Source organism: Tachyglossus aculeatus, chromosome X4 (assembly GCF_015852505.1).
Source record: "Tachyglossus aculeatus isolate mTacAcu1 chromosome X4, mTacAcu1.pri, whole genome shotgun sequence".
NCBI lineage: Eukaryota > Metazoa > Chordata > Mammalia > Monotremata > Tachyglossidae > Tachyglossus > Tachyglossus aculeatus.
Genome location: NC_052098.1, coordinates 46746827 through 46774044, shown reverse-complemented (window position 1 = coordinate 46774044; position 27218 = coordinate 46746827). Strand labels below are relative to the sequence as shown.

At 44.9% G+C, this 27218-nt stretch overlaps 1 protein-coding gene across 2 annotated transcripts; it reads right to left on the bottom strand.

The window, feature by feature from the left end:
* Positions 1 to 1665: 1665 nt before the first annotated feature.
* On the bottom strand, positions 1666 to 18606 carry TRMO (tRNA methyltransferase O). Of its 2 annotated transcripts, XM_038770003.1 has the most exons (5): positions 18495 to 18606; positions 10952 to 11126; positions 8386 to 8543; positions 5337 to 5960; positions 1666 to 3405 (listed from the first exon to the last, which is right to left on the bottom strand). In XM_038770003.1, exons 1-5 carry the CDS (start codon positions 18580 to 18582, stop codon positions 3155 to 3157), a joined length of 1296 nt encoding a protein of 431 aa, XP_038625931.1. In that variant the 5' UTR covers positions 18583 to 18606; the 3' UTR covers positions 1666 to 3154. The 2 variants fall into 2 exon arrangements, with proteins under 2 accessions (XP_038625931.1, XP_038625932.1); XM_038770004.1 differs by lacking the exon at positions 10952 to 11126 and having other exon boundaries at positions 18495 to 18562.
* Between the last annotated feature and the right edge of the window lie 8612 nt (positions 18607 to 27218).

Genomic DNA, 27218 nt, shown 5'->3' with positions numbered 1-27218 from the left:
TTTAGCCATTCTAAGTTAGTGAGTGGCTACTGCGTAACAAGCCCTGCTTAAGCCCTGGGGAAGAATACAGTAAAATAATAATAATAACGATGGCATTTAGTAAGCGTTAACTATGTGCAAAGCACTGTTCTAAGCGCTGGGGAGGTTACAAAGTGATCAGGTTGTCTGCCAGGGGTTCACAGTTTTAATCCGCATTTTACAGATGAGGCACAGAGAAGTGACTTACCCAAAGTCACAGGGCTGACAATTGGCGGGGTCGGGATTTGAACCCATGACCTCTGACTCCAAAGCCCGGGCTCTTTCCACTGAGCCACGCTGCTTCTCTAAAAGACAAATAAGACTCAGCCCCTAGCCCTCAGGGGGCTCACAATCGAAAATGAAGGGTGGAAGGCTGAGCACAGGCACCTGAGGAAAGACAAAATAAACAGAAGCACACAAGGATAACGAACACTATAAGAGCTCAAGAACATTGCAGTCGAAGGATTAATTTTCAGGCTCCTCACGCAATGTTCTCAAATTTGTAGTGACCCTGATTCAGCCTCTCCCGACTCGGCCTTGGCAAGACAGGCTGGGAAATGGAGTCTCAGGATGACACAGTGGGAGAACAGCTCATGATATAATTTCGCTTCTTTCATTTTGCAAAAGTTGCCCAGAGAAAAAGCTTCTTCTCCTTGTACTGGACCAAAGGCAATACAAATTTCTATATCCGTGAAGGGGTCTTAGGTGCATGATGATGATCCCAGCTTCCTCATGTGCCACAGGGAAAGACCATTCAAGTCCTGGGGTGGATAAACTTCACAGGGACTCCAAGTCAGATCGAGTCTCAAATGGGAACGTTGACTTCCTCAGCAAATACTTTAATTCTAGATGTTAAAGTCAAAATTGGGGAGGAAGAGCTGAATTACGGAGAATTTTGAGTGGCAAATAACTGTTATAGGAGAAAGAGGACAAGGGACCTGAGGATCCATGAATAAGAAGTATTTCAATTACTCACAAAGACAACATCTACGACAGCAGCAGCGTAACTTGAAGCATTCAGCTAGTGGCACGCATCCCAGGATAAAATCATTAGGCACATGACTTTCTGCCAGTAACCAACAGAACCAGTAAAATCGCATTTCAAAGCATGATCAATCAAGTACAAAGTCATTCAGATTTGATTATCAAAACACACCCTCACGTGCTGGTACGTATGCGTTTTCTCTGGTTAAAATAAGCAGATATAACTTCTACGATCAGACTATGATAATATTACTCTTTTGCCTGCCTGCAGGCCATGTATACTTCTGGCCACGAATCAACTTCTTTTACTGATTTTTCCTCTGTTGACATGAGAACATTTCAAAGGAGTTCCTGTTGGAAATGTGGCTCCGTTACAGCTCGTTCTGCCCCAAGATCCAATGCGGAGATGGATGACCTTTTGGATTCTCAGGAGGCAGAGAGGCTTGCCTCCTCAGAAAGACAGGAAAACCACCTAACCCCAACACAGATGATCAAGTCCTCTTCAGGCTCAAAGGTAACGCAAAAATTTTCAGTCATCTACAATGAATACGTTCTCTTGGCCTTTCATTCATTCATTCAACCGTATTTATTGAGCGCTTACTGTGTGCAGAGCACTGTACTAAGCGCTTGGGAAGTACAAGTCAGCAACATATGGAGACGGTCCCTACCCAACAACGGGTTCACAGTCTAGGAGGGGGAGACAGACAACAAAACATGTAGACAGGTGTCAAAAGGTGCCTCCCTTAGAAAGGATCACTGAAAAAGACACAGATCTCCAACGGCTAGCCATCTGCCACGTGGACTAAAAAACTCCTCGCAATTGGCTTCGAGACCCTCCGCCACTTCTCCCTAGCCTGCGATATGTGTTCACCCTCGTGCCCCTCCTTTTTCTTCTATTCCTCCCCTCTCTTCCTGAGGCTGCTGGGTGGCGGCTGGAGGGGACGTAGCCAAGCCCTCTGTCTCCTGGTCTGCTGGTGAGTTTATCAGCCCATCTCCAACAAGGCTCATTTGCCTTTTTTTTTTTAAAAAAAATGAAGGAGATTGGGGACGGCGTTTGTGGCGGGGAGACGAGAGACAGAGGGGCCCGGCTAGGGGGAAGAAAACTGCTCCAAACAGCGCCGAGCCAGAAGTAAACACAGCAAGAAAGGGAGAGGGGCAGGGAAGGGAAATTAATTCTCTACATTTATTGGACACAGTGTCGGATGGGGCTTTTGGATCCTGGGCTACGTCAACAATCAGCACACGATGCGGCAATCATGACGCGGTATTTATTTAGCGTTTACCACGTACCGAGCACTATACTAAGTGCTTGGGGGAGCATAACAGAAGTTGTAGACAGCTTACAGTCTAGGGGGATTTTAAATATCAGGGCTCACGGGAACCGAGGGTGCACTTGTATTTTATTCCCATCCTCAGCACGTGTGAACGTATGCGTACTTAATTAGCTGGATAAATATTTCATTCTTTTGCATTTGCAAAATGTTCCTCCTAAACATACTATTTGTAAATCATTTATGTCTGCCGGTCTCCACCATTTGATTGTGAGTCCTTTACGGCAGGGAACGTGCATCTTCAATCAATCGATCAATGGTATTTATTGAGCGCTTACTGTGTGCACTGCAGAGTATGATGCAGCATCATAAAGTTACTTTGCTTAGTTTGACAACTCCCATTCGGATTGCTTGATTTTATTTTTTTCTCCTCGTAATGAGTTTGAACAAGGGAATTCAAAGGTGTTGGGATCAGAAAGGAGTACTGTCTCACTGCAGAGAAGGCTCCAGTCTAGCTTCAAAGGAGGACTATATAAGCAACCCTGTTCGATATTCTCCCCCTTTAGACTGTAAGCTCCTTGTGGGCAGGGAACGTGTCTCCAATTCTGTTGGACTGTACTCTCCCAAGCAGTTAGCGCAGTGCTCCGCCCACAGTAAGCGCTCAATAGATATCACCGATTGACTGACCGGCTTCCAAAGGGAAGTCAGCCCCATTATTTAAGATACCGAGGGCTGACAGAGAATTCACATATCGAATCAAATCGATAGATGAGGTCTCGCCCAAGTAGTTTACAGTATATACCGCTTCTAACTGTGCTCAATTGGTTGGCAGACTACCAGCATTTTGAACACTACTGGGAGCGAGTAACACCAAACAGATTTCAAAGGGACGTCGAGCAAGCACCACGGGTGCCGCTTGCAACAGGCTCTGTAGGTTTGATCCTCAGCACTTCTGCAAATCCATCTCCAAACCAGCAAGTAATATGGGCTCTGTCCACGGTGAAATAGAAAAGACGATCTTGACATTGTTTCCGTCGGTAGACAGATCGGGGGTCAGCAGATAATATAACGGTAATGGCACGCTTTGCTTCCTGTGCTGAACGAAAATACTTGAATGGGCTTTTACTACCATCTGAAATAAAGAAAAAATAAAGTTTAAAGTTTCAATAAATATGATTGAATAAGAATCTCAGCATTGAGGTTGAAATTATTTATGCTCACAATTTACCTCTCTGAATTAGCCCACTACAGTTTCTCTCCCCTGCCAACAAAATACTCCCTTCAAGGCCCTACTGAGAGCTCACCTCCTCCAGGAGGCCTTCCCAGACTGAGCCCCTTCCTTCCTCTCCCCGTCCTCTCCATCCCCCCCATCTTACCTCCTTCCCTTCCCTACAGCACCTGTTTATATGTATATATGTTTGTGCATATTTCTTACTCTAGTTATTTATTTATTCATTTTACTTGTACATATCTATTCTATTTATTTTATTTTGTTAGTATGTTTGGTTTTGTTCTCTGTCTCCCCCTTTTAGACTGTGAGCCCACTGTTGGGTAGGAACTGTCTCTGTATGTTGCCAACTTGTACTTCCCAAGTGCTTAGTACAGTGCTCTGCACACAGTAAGCGCTCAATAAATACGATTGATTGATTGATTGACTGAGTGTTCACAGGCTGCACAACTCTGTTCAAGCTCTTACATGGAGGGAGAGCTGGATCTTTCACGGCCAGTCGGTCCGCCTGCCCGCCTGCATTTCCGATATTCGAGGGAGTATTCAATGCTTCACTGTCCCAGCCCAGCAGATGGATGATAGACGGACGATCAAGGCAACTAACGGTAGCACTTACATCACACTCAGAGCTACAGAAGTAAAACTTTCATATCACTGTTTGCAGCTCTAATAATAATAATGATGGTATTTGTTAAGCGCTTACTATGTTGTCAAGCGCTGTTCTACGCGCTGGGGTAGATACAAGCTAATCAGTTTGGACACAGTCCCTGTGCCACATGGAGCTCACAGTCTTAATCCCCACTTTACGGATGAGGTAACTGAAGCACAGAGAAGTGAAGTGACTTGCCTGAGGTCACAAAGCACACAAGTGGAGGACCTGGGACTAGAACCCAGGTCCTTCTGATTCCTAGGCCCATGCTGTATCCACTAGGCCAAGCTGCTTCTCATCATCATCATCATCATCATCAATTGTGTTTATTGAGCGCTTACTATGTGCAGAGCACTGTACTAAGCACTTGGGAAGTACAAATTGGCAACATATAGAGACAGTCCCTACCCAACAGTGGGCTCACAGTCTAAAAGGGGGGAGACAGAGAACAAAACCAAACATACTAACAAAATAAAATAAATAGAATAGATAGGTACAATTAAAATAAATAAATAGAGTAATAAATATGTACAAACATATATACATATATACAGGTGCTGTGGGGAAGGGAAGGAGGTGAGATGGGGGGATGGAGAGGGGGACGAGGGGGAGAGGAAGGAAGGGGCTCAGTCTGGGAAGGCCTCCTGGAGGAGGTGAGCTCTCAGCAGGGCCTTGAAGGGAGAAAGAGATTCTCTGAGTAGCGATTCAAGTTTACTACGGAGGGCAAGGAGAAGCCCAAAACAAAGCTGAAACAATCATGAAGCTGACTCCAAAATAAGGAGAGAGCTGGGCACTCCAATGCAGGAAGAAGCCCAACTGCCCCCATTTGGCTTTGGAGATCTACTTGGGTCCAAAATTTTGACAGTGCGATAGCGGCTCACTCGGACATACAAGGAGTCCTTATATGACAGGAAATCAGTAGCAAGCATTTCAGGAAAATTCCCTATCTCAAAAGAAGAGGGCACTGCCAACGAAGTACAGTTTTCTATCTTTCTAGTTTTTCACACCATTCTTTCCAGAAGTTCATACTGAGCTGTAATCAATATAGCCCCCAATAAACTACTTTCCCAAGGACCCTAAAACACCAATCCTTGTTTAATTTCATAACTAGTGCTCATCATAACGTTGAAAAGAGAGATGAATGTGGCTGAGAAGCTTAAGTAGAGTGTGAGGTAAATGAAGGTACCTTTATCAGCTCCTGAGTTGAAGTGTTCAAGATCCATTTCCGCATGAGGTGTAAAGCGCACGTGGAGACTAGCAACAGAGGAGTCTGACACCCAGGACGGCACTACACTGGAAATGTTGGAAAGCTGCAAGGACTGAGTCTCTGAACTGTTTTCTAAAGAGGCCTCGTCATCTTCCGTCCTCTCCCCGTTATGGCTTGACAGATTATTGAGATCTGTATCGGAAATACCACCCTTTAGCGGACGCTCATTAATTTGTGCGCTTGGGTTACTACTTGTTTCTAAAGAAAGAGCTGCTGTTGAGCCACTGCGTTTTGACACGTGTGGTATCATTTTTGCAGAGCCATCACATTTAACATCGTTTTCTTCCACTATTCTGGGTTTCTCTTCAGTGTTACAGGGGAGATACGGGTCTCTGCTCACTGCTGTTTGTCCCAGATCAGAATTTCCGGTGATGTTCACAGGCTGTGGCCAATTTCTCTGCTTGTATCGTTCACCCGGTAAATTAAATTCATCTGAAGGCTTAAGCACATTCTTTGGTGTATCATACTCGGCTATGTATGGCTTTATGTCAAGGACGGGGGTGTCATTTATCATATCAATTCCAGAGAGATATATGACTCCTCCTGTGATGCAAAAAAAGAGAAAAACAGTTATCGTATCCATCCCTACCAAGCAGTAAATTCGTCCTCAAATTAAAATAACGCACGTCTGTAGTTTCGCCAATAATCCCATTATTTCTAAAGCTCTTTAATGTGACCAGCAGGACTCAAAAAATTAAATGGATGGGTGTGGGGGAGAAGGGACGGGGGGGAGAGTGCTGGTGACAAAGAACAGGCACCCCCCTCCCATCTCAGTCACCCAGGCACCTGTTGCTTCCACCTATCACTGGTGGCTGGCAGGCATTGCCAACTGTCCCGTGGGCAACCTGGCCAAAGAGGAACAAAAAAACGGATCCTCAAAAGGGAGCGGGGCACCCCACTCTTCTGTTCTGTGGAAAAAAATTGATTTTCATGGAATGGCAATTTTTGAAGCCCCGGTGATAAGTTCTAATTAGTGTTTACGAGTACCCGATTTGACCAAGAAGCAGTGAGAAACTCAATTCCTGGTCTCCTGGTCACTTCAGCTGGAGAAGCAGCAGCAGGGACAAGGCAAGCAGACAGCTGTGCCGTAATGACGGCTGTTTTATTCTGCTGCCTTCCTCTTCCACATACCATTCGGACTCGGGTGTGGCATTTTTGCCAACATATTGGGACTGAACCACCTTCAAAAATGGATACTGCTGTTTTAAATAGGTAGGTCCGTTTAAGAGAGGCATCGGAGATGACTGAATATAGGGATATCAGATCGTAAGTATATCCTTAAACATTAGGGTGCATATAAGGGAGAGCGACCGACTCTGTCGCATTGTATTCTCCCAAGCACTTAGTTCAGTGCCTGCACACACAAAGCACTCAAAAAATACCACTGTCCGATTGATCGATCGTTCCTCCAGATAGCCCATTGCTACTGTCATAGGCAGGCTGTTGAGCTAGACGGACCATCGGTCTAATCCAGAAATGGCCATTCTTACGTGCTAATGAAAGTAACTGGATTACCAAAAAGCTTGACCCCGGAGGGCAAACAAACAATACTAACATGGTCCACAATGGAGAGCCCCGATCAGGCTAGAAATCTCCAGGCCGGACCATCCCTTCCTAGGCATTCTAGGCATCTTAGGCATCCCTGCCCAGCCTGAGCAGAACCCCAGTCTACGGAAATCAAGGTTGGTCTGAGTCCAAGCCGGCCTGGGTGTAAACCCAGGTAAAATACTTCTAAGGGACTGTGGGGAAGGGGAGGGCATGTGCTAGTTGGGTGCTGGAAATGAACAATCCCAGCAGCCCAGGGGACAATCGGGCAAGAGCAGAAAATAGCGCACAAGGGCCAGTGTTCCCTTGAAGCGAGGCTCATGTTCACTTCTGGTTTGGGAAAACCCAATCAGCAGCCAGCCACTCCCTGTGCCGTAAATGAGGGGGACTGTGGGGATGTCAGAAAGGTGCCCCAACCCAGCCTGGCCAGATTCTACTTTGTGTTGATTCATCCCAACTCATCAAGCTCGGGATATGCCTTACGGATCTATGGGAACCAGTGCACATATCCTATACAAGACCAGATCGGCAGTAAATGGAGAGCCAGAATATAGATTCATGCCTTCTAATAGTATCTATTTGACCCCTCTTTCTAATTGCAGCTGGGTCATCTAAATAACTCCCACTGGCCACCTGCCACCACTAGGAAGTGCTGGAATATTCACCAGCGTTTTGGTAATTATTTTTTATTTTCCATGTGTAAAGAAAACCCACCACCACGGTCTCCTAGCTCCATGGAAAAGGTCCTAACGTTAAGGCAGTCAATAACGGCCAATCGGCGCTTCGGACCACTTGTTCAGCTGGGAAAACTGAAAGAAAATGGTCTCTTTGGTGTCTAAACTTGCTTTTACACACGTGCAGCTCGCGGGATAGCTTGCACTTGGAACCGTAGGAAAGGCGACAGAGGATCTTTCCCCCTTTGGGCCAAAATATCCATTACTGAAAATGGCATGCGCACTGAAGATAGAAAAGAACTCAGGACAGTTTGGGCAGATGAATTAGAAAGGCAGAAGGGAAAAGAAACTTCCAGGAATCAAGTTTCCATATTAACAAGGCCTAATTTTCTATAGAGGTGATCTGTTCATAATTTAATGTCATAAAAAAACTGGTAAAACCTTGGCCACTTTCCAGGGCAAAGTTGCTAAGAGGGCGAACACAAAGGCTAAGTCTCCACAGGTAAAACAAAAAGGAAGGCTGAGGCAATTATCCAGGTAACTAGCAGAACTTAGCCTTAATTACCCAGGCTTACTGAACCCAAAGCAATTAATTACCTGGAATGAATTTCTGGGCTTGTACTGTTTGGATAATTGCCCCTACCCTCTGTGAGGCTTCGACTGTCAAGGCATAGCCAGACAGTGATTTTGCAAGCGTTGCCTTTGAACTCTGGGAATTCAGAGGAAAACCGAGAGTTATGAAACGTTACCTTCAACCTTTTCCAGCTTTGCAAGAGTCAGTCCTATTGCATTGGGACGATGGGGACTCCTTGTGGAGAAGACTCCGGTCTTGGCTCCGTTTAGTCTGGGAGGCTGGACTTTTGCCTTCCTACTCAAATGGCCGTTTTTATGAAAAACAAATAAAATCCTATGGAAAAAAAACGACAATCCTTTTCAACAAGTAGAAAAGCATCACAATGGGATATCTTCTCGTACTACGCTATGTTCTCCCAGATAAATTCCAGTACAGTTCTGTATGGCGTTTGCGAAGCGCTCAAGTGGAGAAGCCGTGTGGCTCAGTGGAAAGAGCCCGGGCTTTGGAGTCGGAGGTCAGGGGTTCAAATCCCGGCTCCGCCAATTGTCAGCTGTGTGACTTTGGGGAAGTCACTTCACTTCTCTGTGCCTCAGTTACCTCATCTGGAAAATGGGGATTGAGACTGTGAGCCCCCCGTGGGACAGACAACCTGATCTCCCCCACAGCACATGTATATATGCTTGTACATATTTATTACTCTATTTATTTATTTATTTTACTTGTACCTATCTATTCTATTTATTTTATTTTGTTAGTATGTTTGGTTTTGTTCTCTGTCTCCCCCTTCTCGACTGTGAGCCCACTGTTGGGTAGGGACTGTCTCTATATGTTGCCAGCTTGTACATCCCAAGCTCTTAGTACAGTGCTCTGCACACAGTAAGCGCTCAATAAATACAATTGACTGATTGATTGATTGTAACCTGCCCAGCGCTTAGAACAGTGCTTTGCACATAGTAAGCGCTTAATAAGTGCCATCATTATTATCATTATGTGTCGGGCACTGGGACAGATATGAGAGAAACGGGTTGAACACTGACCCTAACCCACCTAGGGCTCGCAGCCTTAATCCCCACTTCGCAGACGAGGTGACAGACACAGAGAAGTGAAGTGACTTCCATCGCTCCACAACACCTGTGTCCTCCATGCAATCCTGCACAAGTATTGAGATCGATCTGAACTTGGAAACTGGCTTAGGGCCCTGGCCCGTCATGAGGCTGAGAGTAATTTAACAGGAGGCTGACTGGGAGATCGACCCGCACTGCATGATCTCGTGTGTCAACTACCTTGGGAGAACACAATTTGTTAAATAGCATCCCAGTGCAGTACTTCCCAACAGTCTTCTCTTGCTTCTCAATCAAAGAACAGCCCTTAGTGAGCACCTACTGAATGCAGAGCAGAGTATTAAGCACTCGGGAGAGTATCACAGATATTAATACACATGACCCCTGCCCTTGAAGTGCTTACAATCTAGTGGAAGAGACAGACACTTCAAATAAGTTACAGGATGGAGACAGAAATAGAGGATATAAAAGCTACATCAAGGGTGTTAGTACCCGAGTGCTTAGGTGGCACAGAAGGGCTGAAGTGGCATTGGAGGATATAAAGTGGGGAGCTCAGCGATTAATTGTGAAAGGCCTCCTGGAAGTGATGTGATTTCCAAAGGGTTTTGAAGATCTGGAAAAGGGTTTGGATTTCCAAAGGATTTGGAAAGCTGCGGTGGGTCAGATCAGAAGGGAGAGGGAGTTCCAGACACGGGGAGGAACCTGAATGAGAGGATGGGGCGGGAGAGATGAGAACGAGTCACCGTGAGGGGTTAGTCTGATTGGACTAAAGAGTGTGAGGTGGGATGCAGTGGGAAGAGAGAGGATAAAACGGAGGAAAAGAGGTGACGGAGTTCCTTAGGGCTGATAGTAATTTTGGCTCGCTGCAGAGAGGAATGGGAAACTATTGGACGTTTTTGAGGAGCGGGGAGATATGGGCTGAGCGACATTTGGGACAAATGACCTGGGGATCAGAGTACAGTGTAGCCTAGAGGCAGGGAGATCACAAGCCACAAGTGCCACAAGCCAAAGATGGCAGCAACCAGGATTGCCAGAGCACCGTGGTCCACTTTGGGCATATCATTCTTTGCTGAGAAACATGATTCTATATAGCCAATTGGTTCAGTTAAGATTGCACGCCGTGAGGAAGCTCTGTCAAGGTGGACTGAATAGTGAATGTGCTTTTGGGAAGGCAAAACCTTTCCCGGTTCAATCGGTTCTTTACTGCGGGAGCCATGTAGCCCAGGGCTCCCCCTTCACTGGACACCTGGGGTTTCACTGAGTGGTGTCATCCGCCACCACCACAGTGACAGTCCCGACCCGCTCCGGTAGAGCGGCTGGAGTCACGGCACCCCCTTACTAACTGGTACGACGCTCCAAAGAGTGGGCCTGTTGGACTGTCCCCACAGGAGAAGCGAGGTGCTCGAAAACTCCCTTTAGCCGTAATGAACTGCAGCTCGTGTGGCTTTGGACGGATTGATCGATTCTTCATGTATGGTTCTTCCCGTGTTTATTCAAGTTCTTTGTGTGTCTCCAGCCAGTTCCCCACTTTTTAGATTGGGGCCGGGACAACGACCGCATCATAAGCCTGGTATCTTTCTCCCGGGGCTGAGTTACAGGGCGCTGCATTTAGCCCACTCTCAACAAATGTCATCGCCAACAGTAATTCTTCCCCAAACCATCGGTGAGTATGCAACTTACCAAACATGTGAAAACTGTTCCAAACCCATTAGGGAATGCTCGGGATTGTTAAAGATATCCTTTCTTATCCTCAAACAAGCCCGGGACAAACTGCAAACAGATGGCTGCCTTGGCGTACCATTCTTTGCGGAGAAACACGATTCTATGAAACCAACTGGCTCTGTTAAAATATTTCCTACGGAAGCAAAAGACTATTCAATTGGAAATAGTGGACAAATAACATATTAATAACAGCTGGTAGCAGTAATGGTGCTCTTCAGCTTTTAGGACAACCCCAAGTTTGCTGGCCTGAGGTTCTGGGGGACACTTTTAAATGAAAGGGGTTAAACCTGCAAAAAAGAGCTAAAATCTAACTGGGTAGGGATGTGTCATGAGGACTGACCATTTACAGGAAACATTCCTCACACGATAGCTCAGGTGAAAAATTGAGATCACAGTGAGGGTACTGTTGAGCTCCCCTTCGTTTACGCTTTCTACCTCTGGCACACGTACAGGTTTTTCATGAACGGCCAGTACTCTGGCCTTCGGATGCTCAGTTCTGCCATGCATAACAGGCCTTTTCACTACATTTTCACTGTTACGGAACTTAGGAAAGCTCACCTAACAAGGCCAGCTTATTCAGAAACCGTGTCAGAAAAAAAGGCTTATGTAAACACACGTGGCGTCAGACGTGACTACGGTGTGAGTTTTTCCTTAACATGGAGTTCTGCAAAAATTCAACCCCTGCATTATGGGCGAATGAATCGGGTGCGCCATACATCCCTCGAGATTTCAGCACTTCAGAAAGATCACACGCACGGTATTTACCCAGGCTCAAAGGATTACTATGCTTTAGGACTCATCCTATGGAGTTCTGCTCTTCCAGACTAGAACAAGATCGATCCAGCAACTTTGCTTCATTTCCTGAACAGCATTAATTACTTCTCAAAGGGAACTTGTGCAAAGGAGTAGGGGAGATTATCCTAACTCGGCATAAACAAATGATATATGGCATTAAGTATTATATCTTTTTTTCCCATTAATCTGGCCTTTACCCATTATAATATACTCAGCTAACGTAGATGATTAAGGACACTATTATCATCTACTGCTCGGATAAAAATCTCGCTGTTATGTGGGCAGGTAACCAGAAGTACAGACTTTTGCTTTAAAGCTAGCATATAACGAATCCCCAATTTCTCCAAAAGTTTGAACTGAATGCAGGCCCACCTTGGTCCCCAAGAAAATTGGCTTACTTTGATATAATTTAAGCCCCGCATTTATTTAATAATGATGGTGTTTGTTAAGCACTTACTATGTGCCAGGCACTGTACTAAGCGCTCGGGTGGATAGAAGCAAATCAGGTTGAACACAGTCCCTGTCTCAGGTGGGGCTCACAGTCTCAATCCCCATTTTTCAGATGAGATAACTGAGGCCCAGAGAAGGGAAGTGACTCACCCAAGGTCACAAAGTAGACATATCTGTACATATTTATTACTCTATTTTATTTGTCCATATTTACTATATTTATTTTACTAATGATGTGTATACAGCTATAATTCTATTTACTCTGATGGTATTGACACCTAGCTACTTGTTTTGTTTTTTTGTCTGCCTCCCCCCTTCAAGACTGTGAGCCCTTTGTTGGGTAGGGACTGTCTCTATATGTTGCCAATTTGTACTTCCCAAGCGCTTAGCGCAGTGCTCTGCACACAGTAAGTGCTCAATAAATACGGTTGAATGAATGAAGTGGCAGAGCCGGCATTAGAACCCATGCCCTCGCTTTATCTGAGCTCCTTCACCAGACATACTGATTTACCTTCTCTCTCTGATCTTGCCATAGTTCTTAAAGCCAGAACACTCTGTCAATAAGCGTCACTGTTCCACTATTTTATCATGTTCTAAATTAGCTCAGTCCAGATGTATCTTATAGGAGTGATTTTCATACTTCCAATTCAACAATCATCCATTTATTTACTCGCATTAAGAGCTTACTATCACAGAACAACTTCTGCAATAGTATTATGTTTGCTAGTATGGAAAGTATATTCATTCATTCATTCAATCGTATTTATTGAGCGCTTACTGTGTGCAGAGCACTGTACTAAGCGCTTGGGAAGTACAAGTTGGCAACATATAGAGACGTATATCCTCCAATTACATGTTCTGCACCTAGTAAGCGCTCAATAAATATGATTGATGATGTTCAGCGGCCTAGTCGGCTACCATAAACAGAACCACAGAACCTGACGTATTATCAGGAAGGGACCTTCAGAAGTAATCTGTCTTATCCTCCCAGGAACAGGCAAGTGAATGCCCCAACCAAGGAAGACAGATGGCTTCCTAGTTTGTTTTTTCTTATAGCTCGTCAGGAATGGAGGCTCCAAAACTTCCCTTCAGTAACCCATTCCAGTATTTAATAACTGATAGTGACTTTTTCTCTTAAATCATTGTGAATGAAGTCCGCTGACTTCGCTCCTCTCAGGCCAACCGACTTGCTGCCTCTCGATCGGGTTTCTCTTGCAGTCAATCCCTTGCCCATATCCTCCTTCTGGCCCGGAACTCCCTCCTGCTTAATACCTGACAGACTGCCCCTTCTCCCCATCTTCAAAACCTTACTAAAATCACATTTCCCCCAAGAAGCCTATCCTGACTAGCCTCTCTTTTCCCAACCCAATTCGCTCTCCCTTCTCCCTTTCTCTGTCTCCCCCTTTTAGACTGTGAGCCCAATGCTGGGTAGGGACTGTCTCTATATGTTGCCAATTTGTACTTCCCAAGTGCTTAGTACAGTGCTCTGCACATAGTAAGCGCTCAATAAATATGATTGATTGATTGATTGATTCTGCATCATCTATGCACTTGGGTCTGTATCCCTTGCTATCCCAGCCCCTTAACACTTACGTGCGTATTCTTACACTTTGCTGCTTCCCCTATCTGCAGTTTATTTTAATGTCTGGCTCCTCCATTATACTATAAACCCCTTGGGGACAGGGATCATGTCTAATGTATGGTACTCTCCCAAGCGCTTAGTGCAGTGTTCTGCACACAGTAAGCACTCAATAAATACTACTGATTTACTGAGAAGTCAATAAATACTACTGATATACTGAGAAGTCCATCAGCTCTTGCTGGAGCCTCAGTAGACCTGAGGAATAACTCTTCATAAAAAACCCTTCACATATTGGAAGTCAGTTTTAAGAAAGCTCTGAGCCTTCTCTGTTTAAGGCTAAACAATCCAAATTCCTTTGCCCTTTCTTTTTAGGACCCATTTTCTCCATGCTTTAATCATTTTTACTCTTCTCTGGACTCTCATTTCTTTATGCCCTTTTAAAAAGGTGGTGACCAAATACGTTGGGGGTTAGTGCTTGGCACATAGTAAGCGCTTAACAAAAACCATCATTATTGATTCATAGATTAAAAAAACAGTGCTTCACTGCTTAATTATATTCAGTTTATGGTCAATCCTGGCTCCTAGGTCTTTTCTGCCCTAAATTAGGCCTGGCCAATATTTCCCCACACTGCATTTGTGCTACTTCATCCCTTGCACTTGTCCCTACTGATTTCACCTTGCTTTTGAAGGCCCATTTTAATTTGTCTAAGTTTTTCTGAATTATTTTCTGACTTTCAAAGTCTGGCAACACTGCCCAATTTATTATCACTGGGAAAATGACTGATCCCGTTCTCGATTCTTTTGTCTAGGCCATCAATAAACACAATGAATAGAACCAACTGCAAAACTAGTTCCCGTGGGAAACCAGGTACACTGCATGCATCTATCATCAAATTTTCTTTCAGTACATGTTGGGGATATTTTTTCAATACCAAACAACATATCTTGAATCACCAGAACAAACTGCTGTACTTGAAGGGGACAAAATTTAATGGCAGGTGCAAAAATTGGATGGAATTGAAATAGTCTAAGCTCCTAGAGAAGAGCAATCATGGATACAGTCCCTCTAATAATAATAATAATGGCATTTATTAAGCGCTTACTAGGTGCAAAGCACTGTTCTAAGCGCCGGGGAGGTTACAAGGTGATCAGGTTGTCCCCTGGGGGGCTCACAGTCATAATTCCCATTTACAGGTGAGGTAACTGAGGCACAGAGAAGTTAAGTGCTTTGCCCAAAGTCACACGGCTGACAATTGGCGGAGCTGGGATTTGAACCCATGACCTCTGACTCCAAAGCCCGGGCTCTTTTCGTTGAGCCACACTGCTTCTAGACCGTAAGCTCGCTATGGGCAGGGAATGTGTCTATAGACTGTTACATTGTCCTCTCCCAAGCACTTAGTACAATGCTCTACATGTAAATAAATGGGTCCGTCTCCCCCTTCTAGACTGTGGGTCCGTTGTTGGGTAGGGACCATCTCTATATGTTGATGACTTGTACTTCCCAAGCGCTTAGTACAGTGCTCTGCACACAGTAAGTGCTCAATAAATACGACTGAATGCTCAATAAATACGATTGAATGAATGAATGAATGCTCTGCACACAGTAGGTACTCAATAAATACAGTGGACTGATACTAACTTTAATTTACTCTCCCAAATGGTTAGTACAGTGCTCTGCACACCATACACACTTAACAAATACTATTGATAGAATCTGCTTGACTCTTTAGTTGGTTGGTTATGGTGGTAATTAAACACTTAATAAGTGCTAAGCTGCTAAGTGCTAGGCGGGGAAAGCAAATGCATAATACATGCACAGTCCCTACCAGCGTGGCTCAGTGGAAAGAGCCCGGGCTTTGGAGTCAGAGGTCATGGGTTCGAATCCTGGCTCCGCCACATGTCTGCTGTGTGACCTTGGGCAAGTCACTTAACTTCTCTGAGCCTCAGTTACCTCACCTGTAAAAGGGGGATTAAGACTGTGAGCCCCAACGTGGGACAATTTGATCACCTTGTATCCTCCCCCCCAGCGCTTAGAACAGTGCTCTGCACATAGTAAGCGCTTAATAAATGCCATTATTATTATTATTACCTCTATCATTACAGTTAACAATGGGGAAATTTCACAGCAGCACACTTTGTGGCAACTCATCATGCAAGAGTTGGAAAGGGAGAGTTGCTGACACTGTTTAAGAGGGCACCTTTTCCACAAATCGGTGTCACTCTGAACACCCCTGATCAGCATAGGAGTTCACCTAATTAACCGCTCCTGCTTGTTGGTGGTGGAAGGTCTAAAATACTCCCTTCATCCACACAGCCTACCTGGACTAGGTCGATTTCAGGCGCTCTCTTAGTTGTGGTGTTTATTAAGTGCTTCCTATTCATTCATTCAGTCGCATTTATTGAGCATTTACTGTGTGCACAGCACTGTACTAAGCGCTTGGGAAGTACAAGTCGGCAACATATAGAGACGGTCCCTACCCCAAAACGGGCTCACAGTCTAGAAGGGCAAATGCATGAGAATCGAATAAGGCATAATCTCCATCCCTTACGGAGAAGCATCCATCCATGCTTCTCCATCCCAGTGGAAAGAGCACGAGCTTTGGAGTCGGAGGTCATGAGTTCAAATCCCGGCTCCGCCAGCTGTCAGCTGCATGACTTTGGGCAAGTCACTTCACTTCTCTGTGCCTCAGTTACCTCATCTGGAAAATGGGGATTGAAACTGTGAGCCCCCCCGTGGGACAACCTGATCACCTTGTAACCTCCCCAGCGCTTAGAACAGTGCTTTGCACATAGTAAGCGCTTCACAAATACCATCATCATTATTATTATTATTACGGAGTTCACGGTCTAACAGATAGGGAGATCAGGCATTTTGCAGATGAGAAAACAGGCCCAAAGCAGCACGGGGGGCAATATGGCCCTGCGGATCAGGGCACAGAGGCTGTAAATCAGAAAGCCTGGATTCTAGTTCCAGTTCTGTCACTGGTCTACCGTGTGGCCTTGGGCAAATCGCTTCTCTGCTCTCCGTTTTCTTATTCTCTTGCCTGGGCCCGTGGTGATAAACAGCACAAGCATCAAGTGACTCACTCCAGGGCACCTAACAAGCTAAGGTTAGGATTAGAACCCAGGTCTCCCATCTCCCAGGCCCCAGCTCTTTCCCTTTAGACTAAGCGGCCTCGTTTATTCCCAGACTGAGTCCCTTCCTTCCTCTCCCCCTCGTCCCCCTCTCCATCCCCCCCATCTTACCTCCTTCCCTTCCCCACAGCACCTGTATATATGTATATATGTTTGTACATATTTATTACTCTATTTATTTATTTTACTTGTACATATCTATTCTATTTATTTTGTTAGTACGTTTGGTTTTGTTCTCTGTCTCCCCCTTTTAGACTGTGAGCCCACTGTTGGGTAGGGACTGTCTCTATATGTTGCCAATTTGTACTTCCCGAGCGCTTAGTACATAGTACTGCACATAGTACTGCACATAGTACTGCACATAGTAAGCGCTCAATAAATACGATTGATGATGAGTTCTGTCACTGGTCTACCATGTGGCCTTGGACAAATGGCTTCTCTGCTCTCCGTTTTCTTATTCTCTTGCCTGGGCCCGTGGTGATAAACCGCACAAGCATCAAGTGACTCACTACAGGGCAGCTAACAATCAATCAATCAATCGTACTTATTGAGCGTTTACTGTGTGCAGAGCACTGTACTAAGCGCTTGGGAAGTACAAGATGGCATCATACAGAGACAGTCCCTACCCAACAGTGGGCTCACAGTCTAGAAGGGGGAGACAGACAACAAAACCAAACATCATCATCATCAATCGTATTTATTGAGCGCTTACTATGTGCAGAGCACTGTACTAAGCGCTTGGGAAGTACAAACTGGCAACATACAGAGACAGTCCCTACCCAACAGTGGGCTCACAATCTAAACATACTAACAAAATAAAATAAATAGAATAGATAGGTACAAGTAACCTGTGATAAACAGCAGAAGCATCAAGTGACTCACTCCAGGACGCCTAACAAGCTAGGGTTAGGATTAGAACCCAGGTCTCCCGTCTCCAACTGTCAGCTGCGTGACTTTGGGCAAGTCACTTCACCTCTCCGGGCCTCAGTTCCCTCATCTGTGAAACGGGGATTAAAACTGTGAGCCCCCCGTGGGCCAACCTGATCACCTTGTAACCTCCCCCAGCGCTTAGGACAGTGCTTTGCACAGGGTAAGCGCTTAACAAATGCCATCATTATCATTATTATTATTATTCTCCGGGCCTCAGTTCCCTCATCTGGAAAATGGGGATGAAGACTGGGAGCCCCGCGGGACACCTCATCACCTGGTGACCTCCCCAGCGCTTAGAACAGTGCTTCGCACATAGTAAGCGCTTAATAAACGCCATTATTATCATGATGTTTATTTATTACTGGACGTCCTGAGCGCGCAGTAGCAATAATCGTTATAGAAGGTTCCCCTTCCGCGCGCCCCCCCCCAGTCACGTGACTCGTTCAACCGTCTTTACTGAGCGCTTACCGTGTGCAGAGCACTGTACTAAGCGCTGGGGAAGGCCAAGTTGGCAACATCTAGAGACGGTCCCCGCCCAACATTTATTCATTCATAAATAAATGAATAATCGTCATTCCCGCCGCCTTCAGAAACCCAAAAGCCTCTCACCTGTCTCCAGGCCCGCTTTCCCGCAGTCGCAAGGCGTCGTTCCCCGCCGAGGCCCCGACGCTCCCGGGCCCCGCACGGCGCCGGCCATCGTCGGCCGCCTACAGAGCCGCCGCCGGCCTGCGCGATGAAGTCTGTCCCTTCTCGGCCCCCGTCCGGTTCCCGGGCCGAGGAGCGCGCATGCGCGCGCGGCCCCGCCGCGGAGGGGGCGGGGCTTAGGTTGCGCTCCGCCAATGAGAAGGAGCAAGAGCCGAAGTGGGCCTTCCTCCAGCTCAGCCTTTCATTCATTCATTCAGTGATATTTATTCATTCATTCACCCGGTTATATTTATTCATTCATTCACCTAGTTACATTTATTCATTCATTCAGTTATAGTTATTCATTCATTCACCCGGTTACATTTATTCATTCCCTCAGTTATATTTATTCATTCATTCACCCGGTTATATTTATTCATTCATTCACTCAGTTATATTTATTCATTCATTCACCCGGTTATATTTATTCATTCATTCACCCGGTTATATTTATTCATTCACTCAGTTATATTTATTCATTCATTCACTCAGTTATATTTATTCATTCAGTTATATTTATTCATTCATTCACCCAGTTATATTTATTCATTCACTCAGTTATATTTATTCATTCATTCAATTATATTTATTCATTCATTCATTCAATTGAATATTTAATCATTCATTCACTCAATTATATTTATTTATTCATTCAGTTATATTTATTCCTTCATTCACTCAGTTATATTTATTCATTCATTCACTCAGTTATATTTATTCACTCATTCAATTATATTTATTCATACACTCATTCAATAATATTTATTCATTCATTCAGTTATATTTATTCATTCATTCATTCAGTTATAGTTATTCATTCATTCACTCAGTTATATTTATTCATTCATTCACTCAGTTATATTTATTCATTCATTCAATAATATTTATTCATTCATTCATTCAGTTATATTTATTCATTCACTCAGTTATATTTATTCATTTATTCACTCAGTTATATTTATTCACTCATTCAATTATATTTATTCATTCATTCATTCAATAATAGTTATTCATTCATTCAGTTATATTTATTCATTCACTCACTCAGTTATATTTATTCATTCATTCATTCAGTTATATTTATTCATTCATTCACTCAGTTATATTTATTCATTCATTCATTCAGTTATATTTATTAATTCAATCACTCAGTTATATTTATTCATTCATTCACTCAGTTATATTTATTCATTTATTCATTCACTCAGTTATGTTCATTCATTCAGTTATATTTATTCATCCATTCATTCAATCGTATTTATTGAGCGCCGACTGTGTGCCGAGCACTGTACTAAGCGCTTGGGAAGTCCAAGTTGGCAACATATAGAGACGGTCCCTACCCAACAGTGGGCTCACAGTCTAGAAGGGGGAGACAGAGAACAAAACAAAACATATTGACAAAATAAAATAAATAGAATAAATATGTACAAATAAAATAAATAGAGTAATAAATACGTACAAACATATATACATATATATGTGTGTTGTGGGGAAGGGAAGGAGGTAAGGCGGGGGGGATGGAGAGGGGGAGGAGGGGGAAAGGAAGGAGGGGGCTCAGTGTGGGAAGGCCTCCTGGAGGAGGTGAGCTCTCAGTAGGGCCTTGAGGGGAGGAAGAGAGCTAGCTTGGCGGATGTGCGGAGGGAGGGCATTCCAGGCCAGGGGGATGACGTGGGCTGGGGGTCGACGGCGGGACAGGTGAGAACGAGGCACAGTGAGATTAGCGGCGGAGGAGCAGAGGGTGCGGGCTGGTCTGGAGAAGGAGAGAAGGGAGGTGAGGTAGGAGGGGGCAAGGTGATGGACAGCCTTGAAGCCGAGGGTGAGGAGTTTATGCCTGATGCGTAGGTTGATTTGTAGCCACTGGAGATTTTTGAGGAGGGGAGTAACATGCCCAGAGCGTTTCTGGACAAAGACAATCTGGGCAGCGGCGTGAAGTATGGACTGAAGTGGGGAGAGATGGTGAAGGAGCGAAGGATATGGGCAGGGAGAGAGCTGATGGCCAGGAGGATGGGAGATCGGAGAGGAGGCTGATACAGTAATCCAGACAGGATAGGATGAGAGCTTGAACGAGCAGGGTAGCGGTTTGGATGGAGAGGAAAGGGCGGATCTTGGCAATGTTGCGGAGCTGAGACTGGCAGGTTTTGGTGACGGATTAGACGTGAGGGGTGAATGAGAGAGCGGAGTCGAGGATGACACCAAGGTTGCTGGCCTGTGAGATGGGAAGGATGGTAGTGCCGTCAACAGAGTTGGGAAAGTCAGGGAGAGGGCAGGGTTTGGGAGGGAAGACAAGGAGTTCAGTCTTGGACATGTTGAGTTTTAGGTGGCGGGCAGACATCCAGATGGAGATGTCCTGAAGGTAGGAGGAGATGCGAGCCTGGAGGGAGGGGGAGAGAGCAGGGGTGGAGATGTAGATTTGGGTGTCATCAGCGTAGAGATGATAGTTGAAGCCGTGGGAGCGAATGAGGTCACCAGGGGAGTGAGTGTAGATTGAGAACAGAAGGGGACCGAGAACTGAACCTTGAGGAACCCCTACAGTAAGGGGGTGGGAGGGGGAGGAGGAGCCTGCAAAAGAGACTGAGAATGAACGGCCGGAGAGATAAGAGGAGAACCAGGAGAGGACGGAGTCCGTGAAGCCAAGGTTGGATAGCGTGTTGAGGAGAAGGGGGTGGTCCACAGTGTCGAAGGCAGCTGAGAGGTCGACGAGGATTAGGATAGAGTAGGAGCCGTTGGATTTGGCAAGCAGGAGGTCATTGGTGACCTTTGAGAGGGCAGTTTCTGTGGAATGTAGGGGACGGAAGCCAGATTGGAGGGGGTCGAGGAGAGAGTTGGCGTTGAGGAATTCGAAGCAGTGTGTGGTCACACAGCTGACAAATGGCAGAGCGGAATTAGAACCCATGACCTCTGACTCCCAAGCCCCAGGCTCTTTCCACTGAGCCACGCTGCTTCCTTAAGTCTAGAGGAGGGAGACAGACATCAATACAAAGAAACAGACATCCATATAAATAAATAAAATGACAGCTATATACATAAGTGCTGTGGGGCGGGGAGGGAGGGAAGAGGGCAAAGTGAGCAAGTCAGGGTGACGCAGAAGGGAGTGGGAGATGAGGAAAAGTGGGGCTTTGTCTGGGTGGGCTCTGGAAGCGGCCTTTTCGACGTGTGTCCTTGGCTGAAGTAGTCGGGCAAGCTGGCTAATATAATAATAATAATAATGATAATAATAATAAGCGCTTACTATGTGCAAACCGCTGGTAGAGCCAAGGACTGTGGGGAATAAACCCTCCTGCTCTTGATCCTCTGAAGAGGACAGACCCCCGTTATTTAACCGTTAACACCCTTCCCAGAATCTTCAGCCGCCACATAGATTGGAGGCGCATAACGGATTTAAGAAACTTGGGCCCAAAACCATCTGTCCATTTGTCCACCTTAATTGGGGCAGTTTTCTAAATTTTTGGTGTTTTAATAATGATAATAATAATAATAATAATAGCATATTTTAAGTGCTTACTATGTGTCAAGCACTGTTCTAAGCGCGGGGTTGGATACAAACTAATCAGGTTGGACACAACCCCTGTCCCACATAAGGCTCACAGTCTTAAGGCCCATTTTACAGACGAGGGAACTGAGGTACAGAGAAGTTAAGTGACTTGCCCAAGGTCACCCAGCAGACAAGTGTCAGAGAACCCAGCTCCTTCTGACTCCCAGCCCCGTGCTCTATCCGCTAAGCTATGCTGCTTCACCTTGGATAAAGGGAAAGACTTGGAAAAAACAGTTAACCCATTTGGAGCTGATGGGAAGAGGGACACGATGTACTATAATAAGCAGATATATCGCTAGAATGTGTGTACTAAAATCGATGCAGCCTCCTGCTAAGGTTACATTTACAAAAAATATTGCCAGTGAAATCTAGAACCTGGCTGTCTCCCTATATTCCCACATCTCTGTTTTGTACTTACAAAGTGCTTAGTACAGTGTGCTTAGTAGAAAGTGCTTAGACTGTGAGCCCACTGTTGGGTAGGGACTGTCTCTATATGTTGCCAACTTGTACTTCCCAAGCGCTTAGTACAGTGCTCTGCACACAGTAAGCGCTCAATAAATACGATTGATTGATTACAGTGCATTACACCCAGTGAGTGCACAAAGATACTACCACTACTACTGCGTGCTCATGATTAGTCGAGCCGGTGACAACAAATTATGCTTAGTATATGAACATTCCTTACCTCCTTCCGCACAGGGATGTGGTGAAAATGAATCTAATAATACATGTTAAAAGTTCTGTTTGGTCCGAACAATGTATTGTACTATCAGAATACAATCATCTATGCAGTGATGTAGCAGCTTGAAGCGCCTCATATTATGGAGAAGTCGATTCAGAGGGAATTAATGTGTTTTTGTACCAGGCAGCTACATCTAGTTTTGTACACACATTCTGACTGTATTATTATTCATACCAATTCAGCACATCATTTGCCTCTCACATCAGCTCCACATAGATTAATAGTTTTTTACAGTACTCAAACACAAACTTTAGAAAATGACCTCCATTCAATTGAACAAATCAATTATATTTGTTGAGTGCTTATTGTGGGCAGAGCCCTGCACTAAGCGCTTGGGAGAGTACACTATTACAGTTTTGGTAGATGTGTTCCCTGCCCAAAATGGCCAGATCTTTTTTGGCCCAAGGGATCGACGTTGCTCCTGTTCCGCGCGGGTAATAACTTTTATTACTGAATAGCATCAGTGTTGGCCTGCCTAGAGCAAAGGAAAAAAAGGGAACCATTTCCAATGGGACTCTGATGGAAGGAAAACAGGCAAATATGACCAGGAAAATTGATGGGCCAAATTATTCGATTTACATTTAGTTTGGTTTTTCTTCGTTACTTCTTTAGGATTTCTTCAAAACCACTTTGGTTTGGAGAGCCTGTGCTAGTATAAGATCAATGAAAGGCTTCTTGGAAGTATTGGGATTGAAAAATATGTAAAGTAGTGTAGTCTTTTTTTATATATAGTGCTTGTTAAGTGCTTACTATGTGCCAGGCACTGTACTAAGTGCTGGGGCAGATACAAGTTCAGTGCTTTGAACAGTGCTTTGCACATAGTAAATGCTTCATAAATGCCATCATTATTATTATTACTCAGATTGGACATAGTCCATGTCCCACATGGGACTCACAGTCTTAATTCCCATTTTACAGATGAGGTAACTGAGGCCCAGAAAAGTTAAGTGACTTGCCCAAGGTCACACAGCAGACAAGTGGAGGAGCTGGGATTAGAACTCAGGTCCCAAGCCCAGGCTCTATCCCCTCGGCCACGCTGCTCCTCATCGGTGTCTCATTTCAGACACTGTCCTGGGCTCACAATCTACATTGGGGAGGAAAGGCACATGGGACGATGAGAATGTATTCTGAAAAGCAATGAAAACACGTATAAAGTCCAACAATTAAACAGCCAGTGAAATGTGTAAGTTACTCCATTAACTTTAACATAAATAACTAAATAATAAAGTAATAAATAAATAATTAATAACATTAACATTGCTCCAAGAGGGCCATCTTCAAGGACTTCCCTTCAGACCAATAATCTTTGATGAGAAGTAACTACAGTCTTCCCAGTGTTCACTCATACGCTATTAGTGGGAGAAGGGAGGCTGTCCGATGTATCAGGAGGCCTCCCCAAAGTCCCTGAAGTCTCACTGACATCACAGTGCCCAAACTTCACCTCTCCAAAGAGCAGGGCACAGCCGAAGTCCCCTGACACCGTTGGCAAGTTGCCTTTGGGTCCAAAGCTTGGCATCTGCTTCCTTCCCCCATTTCAGCAGCATGTGCCTCCACTGTGGTAATAAATTCCTGCCCCTGCAAGGGCATATCTTTTAAACCTTTGAATTTTTGCCATTACCTGAACCAGGATGCTATTGTGAAGAATCCCAACAGCTCTGATTTCTAGCTTCCGGTTGATTTTTGAGGATTATATTTATCTCTAAACTTGAACCGTTAATCGTTTTGAAGTTTGGTTTCTCCCTTTGATTATGAGTTTCTCGAAGGCGGGAATCGTGTTTGATTTTTCTGAATTTGCCCAAACTCTTGAATGTCCTGCTGGCACCTCAAACTCAATATGCCTGAAATAGAACTACTCATCTTCAGCCCCCCCTCCCCAAAACCACTCCTTCTCCTAAGTCACCCATCAACAAAACCATCCACAATCCTCCCTGTTCCCAAAGCCTGCAACCTCAGTGTCATCCTCGACTCCTTGCTGTCTTTCAACTCTTGCATTCATTGTACTACCAAGCCCTTCCGATTCTTCCTACACAACATCTTCCAGGTCTGCTCCTTCCTCTCCAGTACCTGGGATCTAATCCCGGCTCCACCTCTTGTCTGCTGTGTGACTTTGAGCAAGTCACCTCACCTCCCTGGGCCTCAGTTACCTCATCTATAAAATGGAGATTAAGACTGTGAACTCCATGTGGGCCTTCTATTCTCCATCTACACCCACTCCCTTGGAGAACTCATTCGCTCTTATGGCTTTGACTACCACCTGTATGCGGATAATACCCAAATCCACATCTCCAGCCGTGATCGCTCTCCCTCTCCGCAGTCTCGCATTTCCTCCTGCTTTCGAAACATCTCTACTTGGGTGTCCTCCTATTATCTCAAGCTTAACATGTCCAAAACAGAACTCCTTATCTTCCCTGTAAGATATATATATATAAGGGGCATATATATATGCTCCTCTAGACTTATATCTACATATATACCTGTATATATGTATATATGTTTGTACATATTTATTACTCTATTTATTTATTTATTTATTTAACTTGTACATATCTATTCTATTTATTTTATTTTGTTAGTATGTTTGGTTTGGTTCTCTGTCTCCCCCTTTTAGACTGTGAGCCCACTGTTGGGTAGGGACTGTCTCTATATGTTGCCAACTTGTACTTCCCAAGCGCTTAGTACAGTGCTCTGCACACAGTAAGTGCCCAATAAATACGATTGATTGATTGATTGATTCCCTGTCCTCCCACTGACTTTCCCATCACTGTAGATGGCACCACCATCCCTCGTGCTTCAGAGGCCCATAACCTTGGCATCATCCTTGGCCCCTCTCTCTCATTCGACGTATACATTCAATCCATCACTAAATCCTGTCAGTTCGACCTTCACAACATCGCTCCATCCATCCGTCCGAACTGCTACCATGTTAAATCCAATCACATCCTATCGCACCTTGATTACTGTATCAGCCTCCTTGCAGAACTCCTTGCCTCCTGTATCTCCCCACTCCAGTCCATACTTCACTCTGATGCCCAGGTCATTTTTCTACTGAAATGTTCAAGCCATGTTTCCCCACTCCTCAAGAAACTCCAGTGGTTGCCCATCCACCGCCACATCAAACAAAACTCTTCACCGTTGGCTTTAAAGCACTCAATCACCTTGCCCCCTCCCTCTTCACCTCACTATTTTCCTACTACAACTCAGCCTTCACACTTCACTCCCCTAATGCTGACCTTCTCACTCTACTTCAATCTTGTCTACCTCACTCCCAACCCCTCACCCATGTCCCGCCTCTGGCCTGAAACACCCTCCCTCCTCAAATCCAACAGACAATTACTCTCCCCTACTTTCTGAAGGCACATCTCCTCCAAGAGATCTTCCCTAAGCCCTTCTTTCCTCTTCTCTGACTCCCTACTGCATTGCCCTGACTTGCTGCCTTTATTCATCCCCCCCAGCCCAGTACCACAACACTCATGTGCATATCTGTAATTTATTATATTAATGTCTGTCTGCCCCTCTAGACTGCAAGCTCACTGTGAGCAGGGAATGTGTCTGTTTATTGTTATATTGTACTCTTCCAAGTGCTTAGTACAGTGCTCTGCACACAGTAAGCACTTAATAAATACAATTGAATGAATGAAAATGAATGAATAACATGGACCGTGTCCAACCTAGTAAGCGCTTAAAAAATACCATAAAAATGCAGCTAGATTATTTTATCCTTCTCTCTGTCTTCCTGCCTCTGCCCCCTCCAATCTTTACTGCACGCTGCTGCATGGATCATCTTGAAGCATGGGCTCAGCATACATTTTTCCATTCCTCAAAACCCTCCAATGGCTTCCATGACCCACCCCAGCACATAGTTCAGTGCCTGGCACATGGTAAGCACTTAACAAATGCCACAATTATTATTATTATGTCCCTCTGCATCAAGCAAAAACTCCCAGTCAGCGTCGTCTCTTTCATATTTGTTCTCTCTCTATCTGCTACTCTCCCAGCAGTTCCCTCTCAACTCTGCCGCCTCTACTCCCTCACTCCACACTGTTCCCCCTGGCTTAGAACTCTCTCCCTCCCCAATTCTGACTGACCACAGCCTGCATGCATGTTTGATGTCCTCCTGCAATCCCACTTCCTCTAGCCAGCCTTCTGATTTAATTTCCACCACCCCAAATGCATAAAACCACTACCCATGTCTGTCTAGAATGTACTTATTTATACCTCTCCTCAGTATATATATATATATTCAATAGTATAGTCAATTATTCATTCAATCATATTTATTGAGTGCTTACTGCGTGCAGAGCACTGTACTAAGCGCTTGGGACGTACAAGTTGGCAACATATCTCCCTGCCTTACCTCCTTCGCCTCCCCACAGCA

What these genes read in the sequence shown, in the direction of transcription:
- TRMO (XM_038770003.1), bottom strand. Translation starts at nt 18,582, where the DNA reads ATGGCCGGCGCCGTGCGGGGCCCGGGAGCGTCGGGGCCTCGGCGGGGA. An exon ending in AAAGCTGGAAAAGGTTGAAG is followed by an intron (nt 5,961 to 8,385) that starts GTAACGTTTCAT and finishes TTTGCATCACAG; the next exon opens with GAGGAGTCATATATCTCTCT. An exon ending in CAACTCAGGAGCTGATAAAG is followed by an intron (nt 3,406 to 5,336) that starts GTACCTTCATTT and finishes TCTTTATTTCAG; the next exon opens with ATGGTAGTAAAAGCCCATTC.